The sequence below is a fragment of the Toxorhynchites rutilus genome, chromosome 3 (genome assembly GCF_029784135.1).
Source record: "Toxorhynchites rutilus septentrionalis strain SRP chromosome 3, ASM2978413v1, whole genome shotgun sequence".
In the NCBI taxonomy this organism is placed as follows: Eukaryota; Metazoa; Arthropoda; class Insecta; order Diptera; family Culicidae; genus Toxorhynchites; species Toxorhynchites rutilus.
Genome location: NC_073746.1, coordinates 148,037,823 through 148,065,812, shown reverse-complemented (window position 1 = coordinate 148,065,812; position 27,990 = coordinate 148,037,823). Strand labels below are relative to the sequence as shown.

Genomic DNA, 27,990 nt, shown 5'->3' with positions numbered 1-27,990 from the left:
TTGACCGCAATGACTAATCTTTACATTGTGAACAATCACGCTATACATATTCATCCAGACGAGACGTTCAATTAGCACTTTTTTGTATTCTCAAAGCAAAAAAAAAAAAAAAAAATGAGAAGGATGTACCGTTCGGTGAGATGCACAAGTGACGCAGTTATATTTTTAATGTGACTGTTGCACTCTGCAATTGAACTTGTTGCAAGGAATTCCCGCTTAACGTGGTCGAAATCATTATTTTTTATGATCGTTATTTGCGTTCTTCCCATAACCTGTTGTTACATTTTAGTGGGTTGAACTGAGCAGAGTAGCATCATTTCGCAATTTCGCAGCAAAAAGGAATTCCAATTGAATTGAGTCATCATCAGTTTGTTACTCAAGCACATGCAAAGTGTTAAAATTTCTTTCAGTCTTCTATTCGGTTGACTCAATCAGTCATACGACCAACGACTGTCGATTCGTTTCGTTTCAACAGGGTCAGCTCACAACCCTGACTTCAACTATTTAATTTCGTTTCGAAAAACTTATTCGTCGTAGAAGGTCGTAAAATAACAAATTTTACTGTTTTTTTTCGATTGTTAGAATTAATATTGGATATTAGGACATTTTGGCGATTGGTTACGGTATATTTGAATATGTTTTGTTTTTATTTTTTTTTAGATGCCAATATAGTGTATATTATGCTGTTGGCAACTGAACACGTGGATGCTCACTCTGAAAATAGTCGAACGTCTTCTAATAATCTAGTGAACCGATCTGGTTGAAATTTACTATCCATAGGAAAACCTAAACATATTTTTATTCTTAGTTATCCTCGCTTGATTCTACACATTTTGCCCATCTCTCAGGTGGGTGCTCCGGTCATGCTGCAATATAACATCACCATGTCTTCGGGCTTTATCTCCTTTGTAATTCATTCAAGTTTGCAGAAGGTATGCACTTCTCAATTATCAAAGTAATTTTTAACCCAAGCCAATCATTAATTGCTATCGGTGTTAATAATTCGAGGGCTCGCTCTCGTACACTCATCCCTTCAAATATTTGCAGGCTCTAGCTGATTGAGCCATAACCGCGAAATAGGCCGAATTGGAATTCGATGCAACCAATGCAAATTCGAGAAAGCCGTCGGTCTTTCGTATGTCAACATCGGTATTAATCCAAGTCATTTGCATTTGCATAACCAAACGTTGCAATTCAGGATATTTGCACAGCCATAGGTTTTGAACGAGGGGCTTATTTCGACAACTGATGCACGAGTGTAAGCCTACGTTTGCACCAGCACCATGACGGAAATTGCATAGCAGCCGGTAAGCCGGTAGGATTACATAAGGACATATGTACATCGTACATCGTAAGGAAATATGTTGATTACTGCACAGTTTAATACTAACTCTATTTTAGAACACATTTTTGAAAATTTTATTAAAATTTTCTAGACTATTTGTTTTTTCTTCAGCTCATTAGCTCGGCAATCGTTTCGAAACTTTTTCCCTTCGTTTCCGGAACCATAAATGCAACAAATAATGTTCCGCCGAGGGAGCATAGTGAGAACAGCAGCAGTGCACCGTGCATCCCAAATGCGTAGAAAAGTGCTGAAAAATACTAAAAAAATAACGACTCGTTAACGGAAGCGATTAATACTTTAAATGCTATTTATTTCGTATGGATGTATAAACACGCTATTGTTTTGCAATGTGTGCAATGTGTACTGTTAAACTATGAACACATAAATCAGGAATTAGAATAGTTTTGTTTGTGCTCTCGGGCTTTCTATAAAATATTGTGTAGCATTTTTATAAATTCATTAGTCTTTTAATCGAGGAATATTTTTACACCACGAGCCACACATTTTTTTCAAATTGACAAGTAGTTTTTAAGTTGTAATTTTGTGGTTAACACTTAATTGAATGAAACTTATCTTTTTACATTATTTTTACAGTTCTAGTTGAGATTTCGAAAAGATGAAGAATGCAACTAATATACCTGGCGAAAAAACTCAATTCTAATATTCTCACCAACTATGATATTTATAGCAACATACAAGTGACTCTTATTTCTCGCTGAATTGAAACAACCCATACTAGTATTCAACGATAATTATGACAACACAAAACTTACCTTTATAGCTATGAAAGCGAAGATCCACAGCAGGGCCATGCAAAACGTAGATGCGAATCCTTTGATCTACGGAACCCTCCCAGAGCAGCAGCCGTACCGGAGACGAAAACAAAAGAAACAGAAAAAAATCAAATTGATATTACTTTCATGAAAACGGACAACTTTCTGCTGCACTTCGCTACTCGCATCGAGCGGGGGTGAATAAACAGCCCGTGCTGTACCTTTTGGGGCATGATCTCGGCCAACACGACAAAGGGCAGTGTCAGGACACCCATTGATGCGATGAAGATAGCAAACGAGAAGCAAACGAGAGGCAGCCAGCTGAACGAAGCCACGTCATATCCGAGACTCTTGGCGTATGTGAAACCGGAGAAAATGCCCAATCCAAACGCTATGCCACCGCCGGAGACCACAAGCAGGAGCTGCAGAGAGAAGAAAATGATACCTGCACTGAAAATGATGCTTCCATGGTGTTACCAAATTTTTTGCAGTTTAATTTGAACTGTTCAACTCTTAAATTTACCAGATCATCAAATCAATATATTGGAGATCGAATGAGGAATTTCTAGTAAATATAAAGGGTGAAGGATTTTTTTTTGGAATAGTCGTGTGACTTTGCTAAAATGTTGATTTTTTTCATGAATAATCCATCTGAAATACTACAAAAAATACGTATCAAAATCATTACAGTGATGTTTAGTTAACTTGTTGCAGTAACATAAAAAATTAGTGAAAATTTAAATTCGTATGTTGATGAATGATTAATGAATCCTACACAAGTACCTGCTAATGAATAAAGTAAAATATAATATATCAATATTGTTCGTCATCCTACGAAACTAAACGTAAGAATTTCGACATGAATGATTTAGTGGATACTTCTGTTTGAAAAAAAAAATTAATTCGTCATCGGTGCCATCACCTGCAAACTTCTTGAGTGAAATGTATGTAAAGGGTGTGTCACATCAAATTGCATCACGGAAAAAACGCTGTAGAAATTCGCCCAGTAGACCGATTCTTTTGAAAATTTTAGACAGCAAAATAAAAACTATTAAACAACTTTTGGCATTTTCTTTTTATTCATACTTCGAGCCCAAGCCCGTATGCTCGCACCTTCCTCTTTACCCCGTCCATAAGGTTCTGTACAACGTCAGGTTGTAGTTTTTTTTGAACAGAAATCCATTTTCTCTTGAAGTCCGCCTCCGATTTGACAACTTTTGGGTTCTTCCGGAGGGCCTGCTTCATAATCGCCCAATATTTCTCTATTGGGCGAAGCTCCGGCACGTTGGGCGGGTTCATTTCCTTTGGCACGAAGGTGACCCCATTGGCTTCGTACCACTCCAACACGTCCTTTGAATAGTGGCACGAAGCGAGATCCGGCCAGAAGATGGTCGGGCCCTCGTGCTGCTTCAATAGTGGTAGTAAGCGCTTCTGTAGGCACTCCTTAAGGTAAACCTGCCCGTTTACCGTGCCGGTCATCACGAAGGGAGCGCTCCGCTTTCCGCAAGAGCAGATCGCTTGCCACACCATGTACTTTTTGGCAAACTTGGATAGTTTCTGCTTGCGAATCTCCTCCGGAACGCTGAATTTGTCCTCTGCGGAGAAGTACAACAGGCCCGGCAGCTGACGAAAGTCCGCTTTGACGTAGGTTTCGTCGTCCATTACCAGGCAATGCGGCTTCGTCAGCATTTCGGTGTACAGCTTCCGGGCTCGCGTCTTCCCCACCATATTTTGCCTTTCGTCGCGGTTAGGAGCCTTCTGAACCTTGTATGTACGCAGGCCCTCCCGCTGCTTGGTCCGCTGGACGAATGAACTCGACAAATTCAGCTTATTGGCGACATCCCGGACCGAACTTCTCAGATCACGTCTAAACTGCTTAACTACGCGCTTGTGATCATTTTCACTGACGGAGCATCCATTTTTGCCGTTCTTCACCTTCCGGTCGATGGTTAGGTTCTCGAAGTATCGTTTTAGTACTCTGCTGATCGTGGATTGGACGATTCCCAGCATCTTACCGATGTCCCGATGTGACAACTCCGGATTCTCGAAATGAGTGTACAGGATTAATTCACGACGCTCTTTTTCGTTCCACGACATTTTTTCAAATTTACGAAAAATTGACAGTGAAGCATGGCCAACGTGATCTATACACTCTTATTTGATTATAAGCGAAAGCTGAAGATATAATTCCTAAAAATTAAATTTCTACAGCGTTTTTTTCGTGATGCAATTTGATGTGACACACCCTTTATTCAATTATTTTTTGTGTTCTATATTCCATTTACACAATTGATTGTGTATGTAGATTGAATGATATCGAGAAGTATCAGAACTGCGAAACAAGACCAGGTGCGTCAGTAATTACTATTAGAACTCTTTACATTATCATTTAACATTTGCGGCCGGGAAATAGATAGTAATACACGATGAAAAGGACCAGAATTCGATTAAACCATTCGACATTCGACGATGTTGTTCTGGTACAGTTTAATAGCCACGAGTGTGGTTCGACGTTATACCTGAAGGGGTTGAATTTCTTCTTATTTGCACTTGTATGCACCGCTTCATTTCACAATACTTCATACTTAGTAATATTTAACTTGCCTTAGAAGCATTCTGGATAGGTGATTTGAATTTGTTCTGTTGCGAGCAGTACTTGTTGGAATTTATCGACTGGTTTATTGATGGAAGCACATAATATAGAGTTTATTTCCAATCCAACCAGAAGGCATGCGTTTCGAACGTATAACCGATCTTGGAGTTCTTTTCGCTTTCATTTTTTTAACTCGACATTGTTATTAATTATTTGATTTTTCATCATCCGTTACGATTTACTTCAAATGCGTATTTTTGACCGGGGGATTAAAAATATGGATGTTTGAACGGGTAGCACCAGGGTTGCCAAATATAATTTGAAAAAATCAGGAAGAATGAAAATAAAAATCAGGACAAATCAGGATAGTTGTCGATTTTTGGGAAAACAAAAACAGCATTTTCAATCAAAGCACTAAAATTTAATTTTATATCAATGGTTCTGTTTCACAATCTTTCGCCATCTTTCACACAGCTTAAATATTCTATTCTCCCAGAATATGTTTGCTTCCTCGTCAAAAACTGCTGCGAGCCATACATGTGAGAAACAGGTTGCATGGTAGTAGCTCATAATACAGAATCCTTTCCAAATCCCACCAGAAACAGAGTATATCTTCCTTCGGGCGAAGGCCGAATATATAAAAGAATTATTAAGCATGATATAAATCCTCGCATAGGCGGAAATGCTAGTGTTTCGCCTGACTTTTTGACGTAGGACTACGTCTTTCATTTCTGTACCGGGGTGTAAGTTCGAAGTTTCGAAAACGAGAGGTTTTTCACGTTAAAACCTCTTTACCGGTTGAATGGAGCGGTATAATAATCACTTCATCCGAAAGATAAAATGTCAACGAGTTATATGAGTGTCACTTATTGGTCCAAAAAATCGTTTCAATAGTTTAAAAATTGCTTTCAAAGCAAGGTATTGAAATCATCATTGCTCATTGATGATGATTGGTGATCGCAATGTGTTCCCGAACACGGACGCAAAATCTAGGCACCTGGAGAAACCGTCATAGCGAATACATGCACGCTGCGACTTCTTTTGCTCGATTGCATTAGTGTTTGGGAAACCATAGCGGACACATGCAAGGCGTGAGTACTTTTACTCGCATCAGTTTCTGTTCTGCTTTCGCATGGAACAGTCATGAAAAATTGCTTGCATGTGAATGCGTCCAAGCGAAGGAATATTTGCATTTATGCATTCGACTTGGTGTTCCTGTGATGCAATCCAATTGACGAATTTACGCAAAGCTGAATCAGCTCATGCGACACCTACATTAGAGTTCAGAACCACAAAAGTGATGATGTTTGTTTATTCTACGCACTGAAAAGCAAGATTCGGTCGTGATTATTCATTTTATTACTATTTAGATTCATTTCAACCATTAAATGTCTTCATTATATGGTAAGAAAGTTAGGGCTTTGTATATTTACGATGTTTTCAACACGCGATTGGACCAAAATCGTTGATAATCTTCGAAAATTTTGAGTTTGATAATGCATACAGGTTATAAATACTGTGGATAATGGTGATGAAATCGATATCACATTAAGTTGGATTATATCATTGATTATGTATTATTCTCACGAAAAAAAAAAAGTTCGAAAGAGTTGACTTTTATGTTAATAACTATTCCATACTTTTACTCATAAATCATCATCATTATCTTTCAAAATATTAATTAATTCATTCATTCATTTAGAATTGATTCTGATGCAATTTCAAATAAATGATTACCGAGCCAACGGTAGTCCTACGTTTACCTTGCGGTTATATCACAGATATAACCCACTTCTTGTTTTATATTTTTTCCGAAAGCCTACAGCATCACTACAATCAATTGCATAGAAATCAATACTCAAATTTTCACTGTATTCATCATCCAGGGTTTGGAATAAATCTTCACTTAACAAATGAGGAAAGCATATCAGCAGTGAAAGACTTGTTCAATTTTTCCTGATTTTTATAATATTTAGTACGGTTATAGATATACTTACCATAGTCCCATCATTAAAGTTTGTTCTACTTTGAATCAGACAAACAAATTACATATAAAATCTTTTTATATTGACTGTGGATTCAAAAATTTTCTCTTGAGTAATACACTCTGAAACGTATTCCTACATTAATAACTCTGGGGATACATCTACATACACATTATCCTCAATAAAGCAATGTTGTTCCTCAAACATAATCTCGTTGTAATTTCATAAATTCGTCAGACAATCTAGTTTCATGATATTTTCTATCACTGTTTTTGGAAACCACGAAGCAATTGAGGGTAGAGATAAAAAAAAGTTAAGTACAAAGTTTAACATAATGTGAGATATATACAAGTGCGAATCGGATAACTATCATGAAAGAAAACGTTGGCATGGAAACCACTATATTTATTACGAATAATGTAAAGAGTACAAAAATCAGGGAAAATCAGGATCATTTCAGAAAAATCAGGACAAGTTGAGTGTTCTTCAGGATGTCAGGGAGCGTGCTAAAAAGTCTGGGATATCCTGAAAAATCAGGAAGGTTGGCATCTCTGGGTAGCACTATCATGCAATTCAACCCTTTTATTGGTTAATACAGAGTTTTAAGGGCGGGTTGAAAAATTCTTGTAAATACAGGTCAGATTTCATTCATACTCGTCATTCGCTGCTTGGCTATTGAGCTGAGCAGTCCAGTCTTTCTTTCACCCCTCAAGCCCATGACAAGTTCGTTCGTTGCGATAGTGTACGCGTTCGCACTTTATTTTGCACTTGCTTCTGGCGCTCCTTCAAGAGTGTTAGTAGAGAGTGAGAAGGACGAAGTATCCTCGTAGTGAAATGAACGGAGAACAAGTCAATCCGTTTGTAAAATCTGGCCTTTCCAGAACGCCGACGAAAAAAAGTGATGCGGTAGAGAACTCGTTAACCCGCGCTGAAAGTGAGCCCGCTTTGAACAAATCGCCGGAAAATAGTAATTTCATCTTAAATGTGAAGAAACCAACAGACGATAAAAAAGTGCAAACAGGGATAGATCGCTATTTTAAAAGAAAAATTAGTCCCAATAGTGCAAACACTGGCAACGCAGCCAAAAAAAACAAACACTACAGCCAACACAGTTATCCCTCTGAGCAATAGGTTCGATGCCCTTGCTCCGGTGAACGATGAAAGTGCACAGCAAAAAACCCGCACCGATTTACCTGCGTCAGGTGGTAACTAGAAATGCGATTGACCTAGTTAAAAAAGCTATCGGTAGCAACAATTTTCTGTGCCGCAATGTGCAACGCGGAAACATTAGTGAACTAAAAGTGCAGTGCAATACGATTGACGATTATCGCAAAATTGTGAACGCGTTAGAGAAGGAAAAAACTCTCTATTACACCTACCGCTTAAGAGCTTGGAAAGGTCTAACTGTGGTGCTGAAAGGCATAGAACAGGGTGTTTCACCCGATGATATAAAAGACGTTCTAACCGATAAAGGTTTTGAAGTGGCTTCGGTTACTAATATGTTGAACCGACTTAAAAAACCACAGCCGCTCTATAGAGTAGAACTAGAGCCATCAACGAGGAAACTGAAAGTGAAGGGTGAAGTGCATCCAATTTATAAAGTCACCCGACTTTTAAATCGTGTAGTGACGTTCGAAGAGCCGCACAAACGGACTGGCCCTGTGCAGTGTCACAACTGCCAAGAATACGGGCATACCAAAGGTTATTGCAACCTTCCAGCAGTCTGTGTAGTCTACAGTGGCATTCATGAGACAAAATAATGCCCAGTCTCAAGAACAGCAACAGAAACAAAAAAATGCAGCAACTGCGGTGGCAACCACACTGCAAACTACAGGGGGTGCCCTGTATATACAACATTAAAGAAAAAACCGCAAGAATCTCGACAAAAAGCTGCAACTAGCAGGCCTGAAAACTATCAACCAACCCTGCAACCAACGGTAAATTCAGCCACACACCCGAAACCCCAACCTCTTGGTTTCACGCCTACACCTAGCACATCGTGCTCTACTCTCCCAACCTCCAACACCAATAATTCCTCCCACGGACCAATTACAAGTATTTATGGGTTCAATTATGCAACTCATGACATCAATACAAACAATGATGCAAGAAATGTTGCGCAGCCAGCAACTTCTCATCCAAAAATTGCAATGTTCGAAATAATTTTTTTTTAAATCTGCTATTGGAATGCAAACGGGATACATAAACATTTGAATGAAATTAAACTATTCTTGAACCAACACGACATTGACGTTTTTTTTTTTTTCAATGAAACTCATCTGACGGATTACTACAACATCAGAGTTACGGGATATGATTTCTATGGTACAAATCACCCGCACGGGTCAGCAAGAGGTGGGGCTGCAGTCCTCATCAAACGAGATATTCCACACTATTTATGGCACCGTCACAGTACTCTAAATATCCAAGCAGCGGCTGTGTGCATCGAGAATAAATCTGAGAAAATAGTACTAACAGCAATCTACTCTTCACCGAACCACCACCCTTCGGAAGAGGAACTGAAAGACTTCTTCTCACTCCAAGGGCACCGATTTATCGTCGCTGGTGACTTTAACGCAAAACACACCTTTTGGGGATCAAGGCTGATTACCACTCGTGGTCGCGTATTATACAACGTTATCACTGACTCTGGCTATGACATTGCATCATGCGGTGAACCGACACACTGGCCAGAGGACCTCGCACGACTTCCGGACCTGCTAGATTTCGCTGTCACAAAAAATATTAATAGTAAACGAATTCGACCGGAGCTTCTTCTGGATTTATCATCTGATCACTCACCAATACTCCTGGAATACTTCATAGAAAAGGAAGTGAAGCAGACGTCATCTAATCTCACTAACTTTTCAACGAATTGGACAAAATATAAGACATATATCTCCTCTAACATTCTCGATCTACCTCTGGATAACGAACATCATATCGATGAAGCAGTTAACCAGCTCAGTGTACTCATGAAGAACGCTGCGAAGATAGCTACCCCACCTATGAAGCCTCAGAAACACAAAAAAATTATTACTGCCTCCCACATAAAAGCAGCAGTTGCAGAAAAGCGACGACTAAGACGTATCTTGCAAAACAAACGATCGCCAGAATCTAAAAACCAATTCAATGTGGCACAACGTAAATTAAGAAAGCTATTACAAGACGAGAAAGATGAAAAATTCCATAATTACTTAACTGAATTATCGCCAAATCAAAATAATAATTACTCACTATGGAAGGCAACTAAGAATCTAAAACGACCTCAGTTACAGGTCCCGCCGTTTAGAATGCCCTCTGGTAATTGGGCCAGAAGTGACGATGAAAAAGCAGCAACTTTTGCAAACCATCTTCAAAAAGTTTTCACTCCGAATCAATCCGGACCTAATTAAGAAACGCTCGAATTTGCTGGTGCTATAAACCAAAACAAAATGAAAATCAAACATCGGCTGGTGAGACATGTTATCAATAATCATATCAATGTGAAAAAGTCACCCGGTTTCGACATCAACATCAACATCAACGGATATATGATCAAGGAACTACCTGACCTAGCAATTAAACATCTCACAAGAATTGTCAACGCAATGACCCACAAAGGATATTTCCCACAAGCCTGGAAAATTTCAACCATCATTATGATTCCTAAGCCAGGGAAAGACGCACAGAAAGTGGAATCTTATAGACCTATCAGCATCCTTCCAATCTTCTCAAAAGTGTTCGAAAAAATTATCCTGATAAAATCAGCGCCCGAGATTGAAAGATTAATCCCGAATCATCAATTCGGATTCCGAGCAAAACATGACACTATTGAACAAGTGCACCGATTGATAGAATAAATTCGTAAAGTATATGAAGGCCGCGGATACTGCTCAGCGCTTTTTCTTGATGTAGCTCAAGCTTTCGATAAAGTCTGGCACGAAGGACTGCTCTATAAAATTAAAATTATGCTACCACAAGTATATAAAATTATCCGTTCTTATCTACTGGGAAGAAAGTTTCATGTTCGGTATAACCAAACTCTATCACCAGAGCAAGAAATTTATTCTGGCGTTCCTCAGGGCAGTGTTCTTGGACCAGTTCTCTATCTCATCTACACAGCTGATCTCCCGACCGCGCGTAACTTAATGACTACAACATTCGCAAATGACACAGCTATTCTCAGCAGTCACAAAAACAGAACGATTGCTTCACGGGATCTCCAGAAACACATAACGGTCGTGGAAAAGTGGCTTCAAAAATGGAGAATTAAAGTAAATGAAACAAAATGTGTCCACGTTACGTTCACGCTTAATAAGAACACATGCCCACAAATCAAGTTCAATAGATCTGCAGTACCCCAATCGAATGAAATTAAATATGTGTGTGTACATCTAGATCGTTGTCTAACCTGGAAGAAACACATAGATGCGAAGAAAACGCAATTGAAGATGCGAGCAAAACTAATACATTGGCTAATCGGGAGGAAGTCGAAATTAAAGCTAGAGTTCAAACTACTTCTATATAAATCCATGCTGAAACCTATTTGGCATTACGGCTGTCAACTATGGCAAACAGCTTCAGCAAGTAATATCGAAATCATCGAACGAGTACAAAATAAACTGCTAAGACAAATTACTGGCGCCCCTTGGTATATCCGCAATAGTGTCATACATCGAGACTAAGGGATGGCGACGGTTTAAGAAGAACTTCATAAAACGAGGAGGAAATATGCGGAAAAGGTGAAGAATCATCCAAATCCACTAGCAAGGCGACTCGGTCAACCTATGGTAACACGTCTGAAGAAAAAAACCTTAATTATTTGAACGTGGTCAAACATTAGTGTTGTGCTCCAGCACACATGTGAAATTTTAACTGTAAGAATTGACAACAAACGTAATACTTTATTATGTTAGAACTAAATATATAACCAATTATTGTTATTTCCACATTATGGAAGATTCAATAAATGTATGTATGAAAAAAAAAAAACTCGTCTAGAGTATGTTTTATTGAAAAAAATTAACGTATTCACGTGGACATTATCTAAACAACCTCTCCTTCCACCGTGGTCAAACGTGGATATTTTTGTTGATTTTCGATTTCTGATCCCTGATCACAGGTTAGTGATCCAGATCCATGTTTAAGTTACAGATTCATAATTTTGAATATAAATCCGACTATCATACCAGTTTTGAAATTCCAGATTAAAATATCAAATTGAGATTCCATATTTAAGACTAAAATTTTCCAAATCCAAACTTAAATTCCAGAGACAATTTTCAGCCCTTAGGTTCTCTATTTTGTGTTCAGCATCACATTTCTGATTATAGATTATAGAGAAAAAAAAATTAAATTTAAAAATAAATAAAATAAAAAAGAGAAAAGAGAAAGAGAAAAACTAAATTTTGGAATACATATTCCTATTGATTCTACATTTAAATTACACATACATATTTCAGATATAAATGCTGGATCCAAATTACGGATCCAAATTCCACATTGCAAATTATAGATTTAATATACCTAACTGAGGAATCTTTGGTCTCATAACCCAAGCTTCAATTTAATATTTGAAATTATAGAATTATGATTCAATTTCCCAGATTCAAATATCGAATTATGATTCCATTTTTTGGACCCCCTTCTTTTATCCATCTTTGGCTCCAGATTTATGGTCTTGAATTTATACCTTAAAAATCTTCGTCGAAAATTGTGTAGATTTCCAAACAGATCTAGATCTAGGTCTAGATCATTGATCAGATTTCATATGTGATAAAAATATGATAATTTATAATTATTTTATTTATATGATAATGATAATTAGTTTTCCTCAGCATTGAGACCAGTTTAACACTCCTATACTCGCGCATTGGTCTGTCAGACCGAGAAATCAATAATTCGTTCATTTCTCAGAATATATCAACACTACGACTTTGCGATTCACTCTAGCTTCGTTATTCGTCGTTCGTCATCGTTTAGCGTATCGTATGTGTTGGTAAGTAGGAGACGTGTGCCACTTTTTTAACACTTTCGGTCTGACACACCGACGCGAGTATAGGAGTAACTTTTTTGGACAAGTGCCTTTTTCATAATCTAGAATATTGTTGAATGAAATGTATAAATTAATGTTAGTGGCGTGGAATATTTATTAAATATAATGCATAAGATCATTACCAGACTATTCTTATTTAATTTCACTTCTTTTGTAACTGGATTGAACGGATCCATATATTAACTATTCGTCGATATATTCGTCATTAGACTTATACGTTCAAAAGCAAAATATAAATGTTTGACTTTCGTATGGTTATTCGATAAATATAATGGTCATACATAAACACACTTGTGAAAGAATTTCACTTGTGGAAGAATTGTAAACAGTAAACTATAAACTAATCGGTGGCTTATGGTAATTTTTAACAGTTACAGTTCCGGCGATATTTTTTTTATAATGGAGAATATCGACAAGAAAACAAGAAAAAGAAAAGTTCCTAGAAATCCTTTTATATCATCTTTTTATGCCCCATCTAAAAAAGGCATTATATCTTAGTTTCCCAAGGATATAGAGACAAAGAATATTAGAAATATGCAAACTTTATATTCCAGAAACTTTATCATATGGTAATTATCTAGAAGGTCGTTATACATTCTTCTCTTCGATAAAAACAACCCGAAAAACACGCAACAACTGCATGAAATGTAAAAAATATGTTTGTTTCAAGCATGTAGTTATGCTATGTTCTGATTCTTACTCCAATGAAACCACAATCGATTAATACGTTTTATGTTATTTTATAGCTCTTTATACTTCCATGAATTATATTCAGTTGCTCACTTTTGATTAATAACAGTGAAAAATTAGAATTCTGTTATTTGTGTTGGAGTATCAAAAATTACTCTGTTTTGAGGAGGCTGAATTAGATGACTATTAAAATATAATTAAGACGAAGAAAACATATTTTTTTGAGTTTTTTCATTCAATCATACCCTCTTTTTCAAATAAATGCCAATAAAGCCTGAAAAATACACAATGGCAACATTACAGAGAAGTTCAATTTTCGGTCTGTGACACCGTGCGCGAGTATACGTGTTATGATTTTGCACGCGAGTACAGGAGGGTTAACAAAAAAACGAAATTTAGACGCAGAATTGCGTCTTCCAATTTTGTACTGGGATGTAAGTTCAAAGTTCTAATTGTTAATACATCTTTGTCGGCTGAACGAAGTAGTATAACCATCACCTCTTGAATACTTGCTTGAATTTTAGCTCATTCGTATTTGGTAAGCGATTAACCAAACAGAGAAACAGGAAAAGAAGCAGAGTAATCAATTCCAACACCAGCAAAAGGAGAAACAACCTTAGTAGCAGCAAACGAATTTCTAATTTCCTGTCGTTTTTCCGTGCTCATACTTTGCTCCATTCGCAACGTGTTCTACTCCAGGAGAAATTTATTTATGAGTTCTGTTCAGAAATAATTTTCCAAAAGGGTTTCCGCTGTTCCGCTGAGAATCGTTCTCGTGCTATCGTTTTAGTCTGCTTACATTATATCTGCACTGAACTATGTATTTATTGCTTGGTTTGCGAAATGTCAAAGACCCGTTCATTTCTTGACAGTTCGCAAAGATGTTTGCATCAATCGATAGAAAATATTTCTATGCAATAAAGAAATCCGTTTTCAAGCATTTGTGGGGTAATTTTTTCACATTTCTGTAAAACTTCGCAGCTGTTTGGCAGGTTTTGGTATTCTTCATCGATCTATAAAGTAAAATGTCAATTTTGGCGCTTGTGTCAGTTTGAGAGATTTCCGCAGCATAGTAGCATGTCCGCAAAAGAACCTGAAACAAATGAGAACTATCCTAATCCCATCACTCACCACAGTGAATTCCGATTCTTATCTCCCAACTAACAACTATTCCTTACTTGATAATCGCTAGGGAACCACGTTTTAGAGGCGACTCCTCTGGCCTGCGGACGACGAATATCATACTAACATTCCTTCTCTTCCCATGGTGACTATAACGACGTGGCCGGCATCGTTAATGACTATTTAACGCTCGATTCACCGAAACTTGTGTTCTTTGTGCAATTTCGCTGGCTCAGGTCAATCACAGAGAATAATTACAAAGTGTACAGTCTACCCAAGCTCAAGCTCAAGCTCAACTATAAAATAATTGTGAAATAAAAAAGCTGGTTTTTAAGATTTCCACATTTTCCGCGCCTTTTATTTATCTTGTTGGATAAGTCTCATTCTAAGGTACTGTAGTGTACTTGATGAAAAATTCTGTGATAGGGAATGAGCTAATGATCAAACTATGCATTATTTGCAAAATATCATCAAATGTAAGCTGCGAATACTTTTGTATTGGTATACATTTTGTGCAGAATGTGTTTCCCCAACACGGACCACCGAATCGAAAAGCCGTTCAAAAGAGTTTTTTCGGATCCGTGAATTCGGAATAAGTTCTCTAAATTGTCTTTTTTCAGAGCTACACGCGAATAACTGAAAGAATTTGAAGCCTCTATGATTCAAGACATTATCATCATCATAATCACCAAAACATTGTCGACGAATACACGGTTCAATACAATGCCTCAAAATGTCAAAAATAATAAACAAAAGGAAGTGAGAAGAAGAAATTGTGTTGGAATAAAAAAAAATTAACTATTATGAGTTAGAATGGTTTAGAAATTATACCCCTAATAACCTTTTGCAACTTACGAAAGAAAAATGTTTAGACTTGATAATTGCATGCCAGAAATTACAAAGAGTGCTTTAGGTGAAAAAACATCCGTAAATGACCCACAATTGGGAGATTGCATTCCACCTTTTTGTTTATGAAAATAAAATAACCAACACATGTTATGAAGAGTCGAAAATATTTCTGAGATCAAGCCTGAATTGACAAACATACGTCTCTTCCCGCTGCTAGAATATTTAAGAATTCTTATAGAATATTTGGCTGGTCTGGAATATGATTTCATGGTGGCACGATGGTGTGGGCAGTGACTATTGACAATGGAAATCAAAAGGTTCATTGTTAATTTTGATCATTGACTATTGCGAGTTAATTGACGAAGCAGAATGGATAAACAATTCTACTTCATTTTTATGAAATATACAGCCTGAAAGTTTCATGAGTGTCAACATATTATTTCATGTCATACAATGCGTTTCATAACTAAAAAACCACTCCATTTTTTAGAGTTTCCAGAGAAATGTATGAAGTCGGTTGAATTGAAGTATATAGTGTAGAATATAATAACTATCTTCATTTATACGACTGGCCATTTGAACTGTATTGTCGTGTTCAGGCGCGAAACATAAAAAACCTAAAATTCCAGTGTTTAATAACTATAGAACCAGATGGAAAAACTCTCCCTCCGTCACAAAATTAACGTCAACTTCATATGAATTACAATAAGTTTTTTTAATTCGTAGGTCATCTTTAGTTCTTAATCAGTTAAAAAAAACAATCATTCGGAGTGGTTTCCACCAAGCTGCGCCATGTTGTAGTGTGTATCTCGTCCTACGCAGAGGATACTGTTCGCTTAAGCTCTTCAAATCACTCATACTGCTTTTAAGCTGCATCTACTATTCGTACGATCACTCCTCACAAGCTCTTGATGGGGGTTTGGTTTGGTAAACAAGCTGACCAGTCGAGAATCTGAAGCTCCTGTTCATCAAACCATGCCATAACTTCCCGGATTTTATTAATTGATGCCAAATTATCAAATTTTCACTCAATTACTTCTGACTGTGCATTCGAGTTGATGAAACAGGCTTTTTTGAGAAAATCCTTCCCAAACCATAAAAATCCGATCTCTAAAGCTGCGGGCCCAAAAATTAATGTGGAAGTTAATCCCATGTTTCACGCATGTATGCGAATTTGCTGGCTGAATCAAGAAAGAGCTACACTGCCGTTCTACGCATAGTTGTCCCATGTTACTCTTTGACAATCTTCACTTTTCTTCATAAAACGATGTTTGTATGCCTAATCTTTCGAAACAACACAAAAGTTATCGTTTGTTCCCACCTTTAAAAAAAACAACATGAAGCTCAATTGTCCCATGTTGATATTCATAACTGGCCCACCATGTATTTTTTGTAGACCTATATCAAATAAATCGGTTCACAAGTAAAAGACTTTTATGTCACGCTTTCAGCAGGGCTAATGTACTCATTTCTGGTTTGGAAGAACGAAATCATTCTCAAACAAATAAAAAAAAAATAGGAGGTTGTGTTCAAGATACGACCGCATTGTTGACGTAGAACTACGGTGTTATTTTATATAAGTCGCATATTTAAAACTTCAGCTATTATTATAACACTGTGAAATTTTAGAAAAAAACTGTTTAGTAGAATGGTATTATCGCCCTGAAATGTTTATTTTTTTATCGTTTTTTATCGTAGAATCAGTTGACAATAATTGATTGTTGATTCATTCTTGCCCCCGCAGAACAGTACACTAGCTGATCGCAATCAATGTCAATGCATTCAAATTTTAGCTCAGACGCTATTCCGGTGACCTTTTTCACAATTAACATAGACTCGGCTACAGTTGATTATATACTTGTTGCAACAGCACCATTATTCTACATTTCATAACTACATCAATATATGTTTGATACCGCATGGAAACAACAACAATGATCATACTTGCATGTATCAAATATCATGCTACATGTTATTTAGTATTGTCTCAGTTGAATCGCACCTGTACTGCCGTAATCTTGCAAAGTGACGCAAGCGCCAGAGGGGAAAATTTTCAGTACGAGACTTTTCTTAAAAATGCATGTATAATAAGCATACGCGTGCATTACGAAAATCTGATCTGTACAAAATGTGTACACTAGATGGAAATTCATTGCCATCGGCTTGAATCTCAAAACAATGCAGTTTTATTTAAGCTATGTTACCAACGCCAGTTTGTTGTGGAAACAGCAATTCAAAATCGCTGTTTCCACACCCGATTGGCGTCCATCCATCAGAGTATGCGAAAATCTGTTTCCAATTATTTTCTCCAAAATGCCGCCGTTGAGCGGAGTATGAGGAAGCATCAGGGAGAAGAGTTCTACACATTTTCCGACATTGTAGCATGCGTTGAGCAAGCTAATGTAGTTGAGAACCCGACTATAACAATTATATACAGCACCGATTTTTTCCAATCCAAAATGCAATAGAAAACATTCATGTTAAATAAGATAATGCTGTCTGAAATTATCCGATGTAAAGAAAATTCAGATTACGCGAGGATGTTTTGATTTTTGTTATAAGATGCGTTTCGATGGAGAATTTAGAAGAGTGTAGCTATTCACCAAATCCAACATAAACCCTTCTATCAACACTTAGCTTCAATTCATCCGAAAGATAAATTGAGCTCATGAGGTAAGTAAACATCAAAAAGCTTTGACCCTTGATTTCTGAAGATAAAAGACACTATTGGGAAATCCTTGTAGTCAACAATTAAATTAATGAAATATTCAGTCGCAATCGTTATGTCTAATATGTGAGAACAGCAATACACTTCAATCTAGGATATTTTTTTTTAAGCTGAGTTTGATTTTATGAATTCAAATATTTGACGAGACATTTAAATAGTGCATCTAAGTACATGATTTGGACCTACAACAAAACAATATTGTTATGCTAAATGTAGCACCGCATGGGGATCGACTGTTTTCAATTATAATGTTTGACATAACGAGCTTTTCGGAAAAGTGTTTTTTTTAAGAAAGAAGGTATGTGACTCTCATTATGCTAAACGTTCATTACGGAAGATGTTGTTATGTGAAATTTACTCTCCCTGCTCGTTTATTCTATCAAAACCATCAGAACAGATGAAAAATCACATCGCATCACAATCAAAATACATCACATCATAAGGGAGACGGCGCTTGCGCCAGATCACAGTGGAAATGGCGCTTACGCCACTCCGTTTTCAAGCTTGTGCGGGGTCATTTTTTCAGATTTCTGTAAAATTTCGCAGTCATTTGAAAGGATTTGATATTCTTTATCAATTTATAACATAAAAAGTAAAATGTCAATTTTGGCGCTTGCGTCACTTTGCGAGATTACGGCAGTGTAGACATCGTTCGTACAATGTAAACCAAGTGCCAAACAAGCGTTCGCCATAGCATGCATACAAAACATGCATTGGTGGCTTAAAACTATCAGAATAAACACTTCTAATCATTTAGCACTATTCTCAAAAGAAACGCTTCTGTTAATGTTACTGGCCTCGAAAAAAGTTGCATTACTTTCTTATGCTCGAAATAAGCGCAGCTGTCATCTTTAGTAGGGAAAATTTTGCTACTAGCAAGCGAAACCAAATCACATACAAAATTCCAAGATGACATTTACTTTCTTGGTAACTGAATAAACGAAATAAACTCTTTCTGTTAATCTCAACAACCTCGAAAAGAGTAGCATTGCTTCATTATGATCAAGATTAGCGCAAATGCAATCTCCCCTATCTCCCCTCTTCGTTTATATTCATCATCACGGCTGCATCATTTGCACCACCAAACAATTTTGCGCTCTTTTCAACAGAAGCCCCTTCCAGTTAATATTGCCGGTCTAGATTAGCGTACCTCTCATCCTTCGTGGAGAGAGTTTTGCTACTGTCATGCGAACATAAATCACCGAAAAAATTCCAGAACATTTATTTTCTTGGTAAGCCGACGATAGCCTTCTTCTTCTTCTGTTTTGGCTTGAAGAGGGTTTAAACGACGATAGCCTAGTTTGATGATTCCCGACACAATTGCGCAGCTGAAAACCTTAATGCAATGGCGTCAGTATGATGCAATGATTGCAATGCCTGATACATCAGCGAGTAAGTAATTTGGTCGCGTCCACAGCTCAATCCGAAACGAAGACATTGGATGACGCAAAACAAGGAAAAACAAGCGATGTTCGTTGCTTTGAAAACAGAATGAGACTGAAAGTTTGCCTCAGCGAGAACCACTGTTTATATTCTAGGCAAATATTCCCCTTCGTTCTTCTTTTTTTCCTTTGATCACGGAGACTTTTAATCTTATGATTTCCCCTTTGTTACTCGTCAGTTGCTCGTTATTGACAGCTCTGTTCGGGAAAGCCCACAAATGGACAGAAGAAATGTGACGAATTTCATGCCAACTCGTCTTAGGAGTTGGCAGCACCATCTCAGATAGTAGTGAAACGTTGTGGGTGTGAAGACATGGGTCATTTAAGCAACTTTGCATACTTGAAATATTAAAAAAAAGAATTAGACTACTTTGGAAAAAGACAATTTTTTTCTTAATTTTTTACAAAAATTTATAATTTAAAAACTATGATACCTACAAAATTCTTGTTAAAGGATGAAATGTAGGAAATTGATTTAATTTTAAAAAGGCCAAAAATTTTTTGGCAAAAAGTTTCACTGACAATAAAGTTATTTTAAAATTAATTTTTTTCTCAAAAACGTATTTTTTTAAATTCCCAAAAATATATATGTGAATAGCCCTTACAATTTCCAACAATTCGTTCATACATCGGAAGATGGGCACTTTTACAGGGAAATAGTTTTTCGAACAATAACTTTTTCTTTGAAAAAAATACAACTAACCCTAATTTTGTTTCAAGTCAAATAGCGATATAGTGTATTCGACAAAGTTTTTGATCTTGTTAAAAATGTTAAAAAACTTTTGTCGAAGACATCAACACACAAAAATGTTACGAGCAAAACATTTTTTTTTTCAGGAGTATTCATACAAAAATGGCTTATATTCCAAAAACTATAGAAGATAGAAAGTAGATGTCTTCGACAAAAGTTTATATTTCAACAAGATCTAAAACTTTGTCGTTGGAAATTGTAAGGGCTATTCATATATATATATTTTTGGGAATTTTTAAAAAATACGTTTTTGAGGAAAATCAATTTAAATTTTTAAATAACTTTTTCCTCAGCAAATTTTTTTTCAACAATTTTTTGGTATTTTTTGTGAAAATTTAAAAAAATTTTCCTACATTTCATCCTTCGACAAGAGTTTTGTAGGTATAATGGTTTCAGAGTTATAAGTTTTTGTAAAATACTAAGAAAAATTTTTTGGCTTTTTCCAAAAAGTTATCTAATTATTTTTCGAATATTTCAAGTATGCAAAGTTGCTTAAATGACCCACGTCTTTACACCCACAACGTTTCACTACTATCTGAGATGGTGCTGCCAACGGCCATTCGCGTTGGCATGAAATTCGTCATGTATGGGAAAATGGGAACGCTTATAGTTTTCATGAATTTTAACCACTCACTCACCAGGCGGTTGTAATGTATAGCATATCAAACAAATCTTAGGGAATTTTCGATTCGTTTGGTATGTAAATCGCCTAAATCCGTTCGCGTCAAAAATAGTTATTAGCGTGAAATTTATTTCATTAAAACGTGACCTGTTTTCTGAATTGGCACCCTTAATGAAAGACGTAGTTCTACGTCAAAAAAGTTTAACTGAACACGTGTACACCTTGTTAGCGAATGCCTAATAACAATGAGATTCATATTCTGCAATGTATTGCAGATCACTCTATTCTTCGTAAAACGATGTTTTATGCATAATCTTTCGGAAAAACACAAAAAACTTATTGTATGTTCCTAGTATTTCCAAAAACTACATTAAGTTCAATTAAAAATTTTTGAAAGAACAAATAGCGCAATTATTAATTTAATATATAATTATGTTTTATCATTACTATTATTGTCATTAAATTTGATGTTGTGTTTGTCTATATTGTTAAGTGTAAACCGTCATTAAACATTTAAATATTTTTTTTTATATATATTTTACTGTGCTTCTTTCAAAGGGTCTTGATCCACTAGAAGCACATGTACTGTTGTTTTCTCCCTTTATTGCTTTAAATTAATTTAGTTTAGCTCAACCATTTAGTTTCTATTTTTGTTTGTTATTGCGTTATTTTATTGGTTGAGTTCAGTGTGTCCACTACCAGGGGGCTCACTGTAGAGCCTTTTGGTGTGGGGGAGAGTGGAGGGTATAAAAAACAAAATTGTCCCATGTTGATATTCTAGGCTTAACTGAACCATGAATTTTTAGGCCCGTAACCAAGAGTGATTGATTGAAATATATGGGGATCTTTTTACATTCCATTAAGGGGGTATTCTAGTGTAGAGAAACGAATTTCAGACGTTTCTCCGAGCTCCGTAAAAATAAAAGAAAGAATATTTTTACTATCCGTTATATAATTGTTTGTTCATCTATCTTTTATCAAAAAATCCAAAATTGTACGGAGAAAAAATATCTGAAACAAAAAAATCGAGCTGATTCTGAATCAGTAAAGATGCCGCTATCGCATGAACCTCGGACAAGTCAGAAACATCTTTTTTGACAAAATGGCGGACGTTTGAAAAACAACCGCATTTTGTTAAAACGTTTTTTCTTACGTTTCCCGATTTAAAAAAAATAGTAAAATTCAAAAAATATATTTTTTAAAGGTTCATGCGATAGAGAGATTTTATCCATATAAATATGACATGAATCGGTTCAGTAGAACTTGAGATATCGTGTACGCTAGTTTGGAAAACTAGTTTCGAGAAAAACGCGTTTGAAGTTCATTGTTATGGTCGTACCAGGTTAGATATCGCATCACCAAAATGGCTCTAACTCGGTAAATAATAAAATTATCGATAAGTTCTGTCTAGGGTATATTCTTGAATACCTGAACTACAGAAATATGAAGAAAATTTTTTTTTGAATTTTTTCAAATATCTAGACTAGAATACTCCCTTAAACATTAGTTTTCTGCTTATAAAAAACCCAGTGTATGGATAAATCGAAATGCTTGAAGCTTCTGGTAGATAAATATGCTTGAAAACTTTGAATGCGTTGTTCTCAGTTGCTGATTTTGGAACATGGGACAACTATGCGTAGAACGGCAGTACAGCTTGACAAAATGATTCTTGTTCAACGTTTATCAACAAAACGCGGTTTTGGATGATGACGAGCAACATTTTCAAGGACTTTCCCATGTTTGGATTTTATTTGATATGATAGTAATTAAGACGTTATTATTTGTTCATGTACCATAAATAGAAATTATTTGCATCAGCGGGACCCAACATTCCATCCACGCGCGGTAAACAACGTGAAGCATATAATATTGATGAGATGTGAATGCGACAAACGCGGAAATTGTATGCACTGATTGATTCTATTATTATTATCAAACCCTTGCCGACTCACCTTCCGCCCGGCGCGTTCCACTAAAACCGTTGACAAATACGAGCCAAACATTTGTATAGTTCCAATCACGATTGCCGACATGTTGGCCGATAGAGACGATCCAGATTCGGCGAACACGGTGGCCGTGTAGTTCAACATAGCAAAACAACCGCAAAATTGGTTGAATGCCATGAGAGAAATTCCAATTAGGAATGCTTTCCGCGCGTGGGGAGTCACTGTGGAGGCCAAATTGACATTTGTTATTAGAACACACATGATTTGCTCACAACGTACCGAAATCCTTGCAGGTGAGTTGGTCGTCCTGGATGGTTTGCTTCTCATCGCTGAACGCATCCTTCAACTTCACTAGCTCCAGTTTGAATTCGTTGGAAACGTGTTGCGTTCCGCTGCGGAATCCACGGAAGAACCGCAATGATTGTTCGGATTTCTGGAAAGAAATCCTGTTGGTAAAAGCAATAGAAAACATTTACGGTCACGACTTACTATATAGTCATTTTTTCTCATGAGATAAAAAGGTGTATCTGGCATGAACGAGAAGCTGGTCAGAAACAAAACTGGAAATAACAGCAGAATCCAAGGAATTATCGCGTACGGCACATAGTTACCCAAAATGTACATAATAAGAATTCCCAAGTTACAAGTCAGTACCAGTGTCGAAGCTAGCAGTCCTCGAATTCTGGAAATATGAATTTCGTTTGAAGAAAAATGTTTAGAATTAAAATTTAAACATTCAATACCTGTCTTCGGATATTTCAGCTATAAACATCGGAATTACCATGAAACAAACACCGCCGGAGAAGCCTCCCAAAAAGCGCATTGCCATGAGATAGTATGCATTTTTAGCAATGATAACCATTATCCAGCATATCTAGAGTGATGAAAAAACTTTCTCCTGACTGAAACTGATAACAATGAAATGTTGTGTATTACAATCTGTGGGATGGCAGCCAAACAGGCAGTTAGTTTGCGTCCGTATCGGTCCGCCATCCATCCCGAGACGAGATTCCCAATGAATCCACCGATGCACAAGGATGCCCCAATCCATGAACCCTCCTCCGAACTGATGGGACCACTCAGCAGGGGTGTGTCCCACGACTCCAGAATCGGAAACGATGGCGATGTCCATCCGCACGTAAATCCGTAACTTATGGACAGCAGATTCACTGTGGACTCAGTTCGAATCAATCTCTATATGCGTTCGATATCGAATTAACTCACCGCAAAAAGTTGCCAAATACTGGTTCCGAGCACTACCCGACAGTTGCTTCATGGTACAAATGTATCAAATTTCGCAGTGGAGGATAAAACGTTCTCGTGCTGATTGCCGTTTGCACCTAGGTACTGTCGTCATCTGTTAACATCTGAGTTAATTTTATCTGTACGCTTCAGGTGCAACGGTGGACGGATGCTTATTGGTCAGATTCCAGTGATTTATGGTGATTTGCACAGACAGATTGCTCCTGTATGTTGAGAATCGGATCACCTTATCTAGTTGGTGGTGCGATCGAAAAAGTGCAACCAAACGTCACTAGAGGATACTTTTGTGTGGCATCGTCGCTGCTCGGAGCGAAAGCATACAAATTTAGCGATATTAATCGTGGTCTATACTTGTTTTTAATATACAAGCATTAATTTTTAAAATCTAAAACCAAGGAAAAATTTCATATTTCTAAAATTTGGTACTCTCGTACAATAAAGATTTCACAGGCAAATTACATTTTGGAACTGTTATGGACAACTATAATTGATCCAATAAAACTAGTCTGAAATTTCTCCCAAAACCTAATGAGGGCCCATAACTGGTTAGACACGCCTGTATATCCGTTAAGCACGATTTGATACTAACCCATCGACAAACAGTCTACTATTCATACTTCGGAACCCGGTCCAATAAGCTGAACTCGAACTCGAGCGGGGCTTTGTTGGTTTTTGGGTCGTTCCAATTGACACATTTTCGGGGGAATTGTTAGGGGAGAGATTTCAAATCTGCTAACAATGAAAAAACCGGAGCTACACAAACCGATTCGTACGCACCGGAAAACATTTCGTCATGTCCGATGTGGCGGGGTGTGCCGTTTATTAACATATTTTTGCATAAAATCTATTCGCCCCGATGACCGCAGTCTTCTGCTCGCGCTCGGAGGCTAGCCCCCATCGAGATATCTTTTGTTGGCCTACATTCGGTTGATACGTTTGAATGCGTATTCACTGGTTTTGAGTTTGGAACTGTTGTATGTGCACGGATTTAGGAAGTGGAATTAGACCGCTCTGGAATATATGTACACAGGCTGGTTATGTGATATATGAGAGAAGTACATCTGCGATTGGCTTTTCGGTGCAAATGACGCCAATTCAGAACAAATAATATTAACGAGCTGTGATCCGGTGAATCGCTACACCAACTCATAATTTAATCCTCCTACAAAATGATGTTTGAATCAAAATTGTGATTGGGATCAAGAGAGTACGCTGGTATTTTCCATTGCAAAGCACGACAGATTTATTATTTCGGGTTGAGCCAAATCATAGTCAATTCAAATTCATTTAACTGGACGTATACACTCAATGTTTGAATGCATATATCAGACAGCTGGTTTTTGAGCTTCGATGGTTGTTAAAAGGGTAAATATTGTAGATACACGCTTTCAAAAATAAATAAATAAATAAATAAATAAATAAACAATCGCCATTTAAATTGGCCACGTGATAATGAAAATTCTAATTTTTGGTAGCTGTATATTAGAGTGCCAATGAAAATAGCCATCTCGAATTTTCAAAGCGAACATGATTAAAAATGTTGATTCCCACGGAAAACTACCCTATGCAAAATATCGGCTCAATCGGACTTCATTTACTAGTGTCGCACAGCGGTCAAAGTTTGAGTTTTTTGAAAACTGAAAAATCACCTAAGAAAGGAGTAAAGGAAATCGGGGTTTTCGAAATTTTTGACGTGGGACTACATCTAACCGGAATATATGGGGGTAAAATGAAAACCTGAACACAGAATATGCAGGAAAAAAATAAAGATTTCGAATGCTAATAACTCGAACATTTCTTACTGGATAGGAAAGATGTTTGCATCAATTGATAGGGATTTTTTTTTCTCTTGTTGGGGTGTGAACCACTGCGTCCATTAGTTTGAGCTATTGTGGTGTGCCCCATTTTTTGTACTACGCTTCAAGCTTATCTACTGCTTATTGATGAAGAAGTAGACTGAAAGCTATAGCGAGATAGGTGCCAATCAGGAATAATCTGTTTGATACAATTTATAGTCCTGATCGGCGACACAGACCAAACTTCCTTGGGCTCCAGAATAGCCTTATCAAGGTGTTGAAGTCTGCGTCTTGTTAGTGCTCCGCATTTGCAGAGCAAATGTTCCGAGGTTTCGCTTTCGGCATTACAAAAGCGACAAATATCATCTTGCACTAAACCTATGTTTTTGAGATGGTATTTACTCGGACAGTGTCCTGTTATAAGACCAGTGAATGTGCTGAAGTCTTTCTTATTAAGACTCAGCAATTGTTGAGTAATTTTAATACTCGGCGTGATAAATTTTTTTGACTGGTTGAGTTGTACAGCCATCCAGTTGGCCATTACTTCCCGGTCTTCCCATTTCTTCAGCTCACTCTTCAACACACATTCAGAAATTCCACAGAATGGTTCTGGACCAGTGAAGGGTGAGCTTGAGCCGCGTCTTGCGAGTTCATCTGCTTGTTCATTTCCCTCTATACCGCAATGGCCAGGAATCCAGTACAGTTGTACCGAACTTCTCTGACACAGTTGTCGTAAAAGGCAAATGCATTCCCAGACAATTTTTGAATAGCACTTGAAAGCATTGAGGGCTTTAAGTGCTGCTTGACTGTCTGAGAAGATGCAAATGTTAGAATGTCTATAATTTCTTTTAAGGCAGACATTTATACATTCTATTATTGCAGCTGCTTCTGCCTGGAAAACTGTTGGCCAGTTCCCCATAGCTACAGAAATTTTTATTCTGGGACCATACACTCCAGCACCTGTTCTGTTACTCATTTTCGACCCATCGGTATAGAACAGGATTGAACCATTACGAACATCGGGACCACCCTCATCCCATACTGAACGGGAAAGTTCGATCACTCTGTATGGAATGTCATAATTGGTCCTTGGTTCCATCCAATCGCTGTTCATCTCCGAGGTTGGTCCAACGGGTAAGAGATTCAGGATGCTCAAGTGACCAGTTTTGTTCCCGTCTAATATTTTTTTATATCTTTTTAGCTTTAGAGCGCTTCTATTAGCCTCCAGCTGAACATGTTGACCCAAAGGTAACAAGTGAAGGATAGCCTCCAATGCCTTTGAGGGTGTGCTTCGCATTGCTCCTGTTACAGCAACGCATGCCAGTCGTTGGAGTTTGTTTAGCTTTTTTGTAGCTACAGCCTCCTCTTTGACCACCATACTAATGAGGCATAGGTTATCCTAGGCCGCACAATTGCTGTATAGACCCACATAACCATTTTTGGTTTAAGGCCCCATGTTCTGCCTATCATTTTAGAACATGTCCATAGGGCAATGTTGGCCTTACTGATAATTGCATCTAAGTGTGCGTTCCAGTTTAGTTTAGCGTCTAGGATTACGCCTAGATATTTCACTGAAACGCTGAATTTTATTTCCTCTCCTCCAAGATTTAGAGTCTGCAGATGCAGTTTCTTCTTTTTGGTGAAAGGAACAATTGTTGTTTTTTAGGGATTTATGCTCAGACCTTCTTTGATACACCATGATTGTGTAAGGTTTAAGGCCATCTGCATCCTGCTCGATATCACATCGTCGAATTTGCCACGTACCATTATGACTAAATCATCAGCAAAACCCACGGTTTCGAAACCATTCGCCTCCAAACTAATCAGAAGGTCGTCAACCACCAGTGACCAAAGTAGAGGTGATAGAACCCCTCCTTGTGGGCAACCTTTCGTTGCAATCACAGATGTCGACGACCCACCCAGCTTCGGGGTGATTTGTCTATTTGTGAGCATGCCTTTGATCCATTCGACTATGCAGTCATCGAAATGTCTTCTTCTCATAGCCTGTGCCATTGATACATAAGAAGCATTGTCGAAAGCCCCTTCGA

At 37.3% G+C, this 27,990-nt stretch overlaps 1 protein-coding gene across 1 annotated transcript; it reads right to left on the bottom strand.

Moving 5' to 3' along the window:
* Window positions 1-1,371: 1,371 nt before the first annotated feature.
* Window positions 1,372-24,250, bottom strand: LOC129777951 (facilitated trehalose transporter Tret1-2 homolog). The gene is made up of 9 exons (XM_055784564.1): window positions 24,108-24,250; window positions 23,820-24,052; window positions 23,627-23,757; window positions 23,373-23,565; window positions 23,163-23,316; window positions 22,890-23,104; window positions 2,340-2,540; window positions 2,119-2,184; window positions 1,372-1,602 (listed from the first exon to the last, which is right to left on the bottom strand). Exons 1-9 carry the CDS (start codon window positions 24,157-24,159, stop codon window positions 1,453-1,455), a joined length of 1,395 nt encoding a protein of 464 aa, XP_055640539.1. The 5' UTR covers window positions 24,160-24,250; the 3' UTR covers window positions 1,372-1,452.
* Between the last annotated feature and the right edge of the window lie 3,740 nt (window positions 24,251-27,990).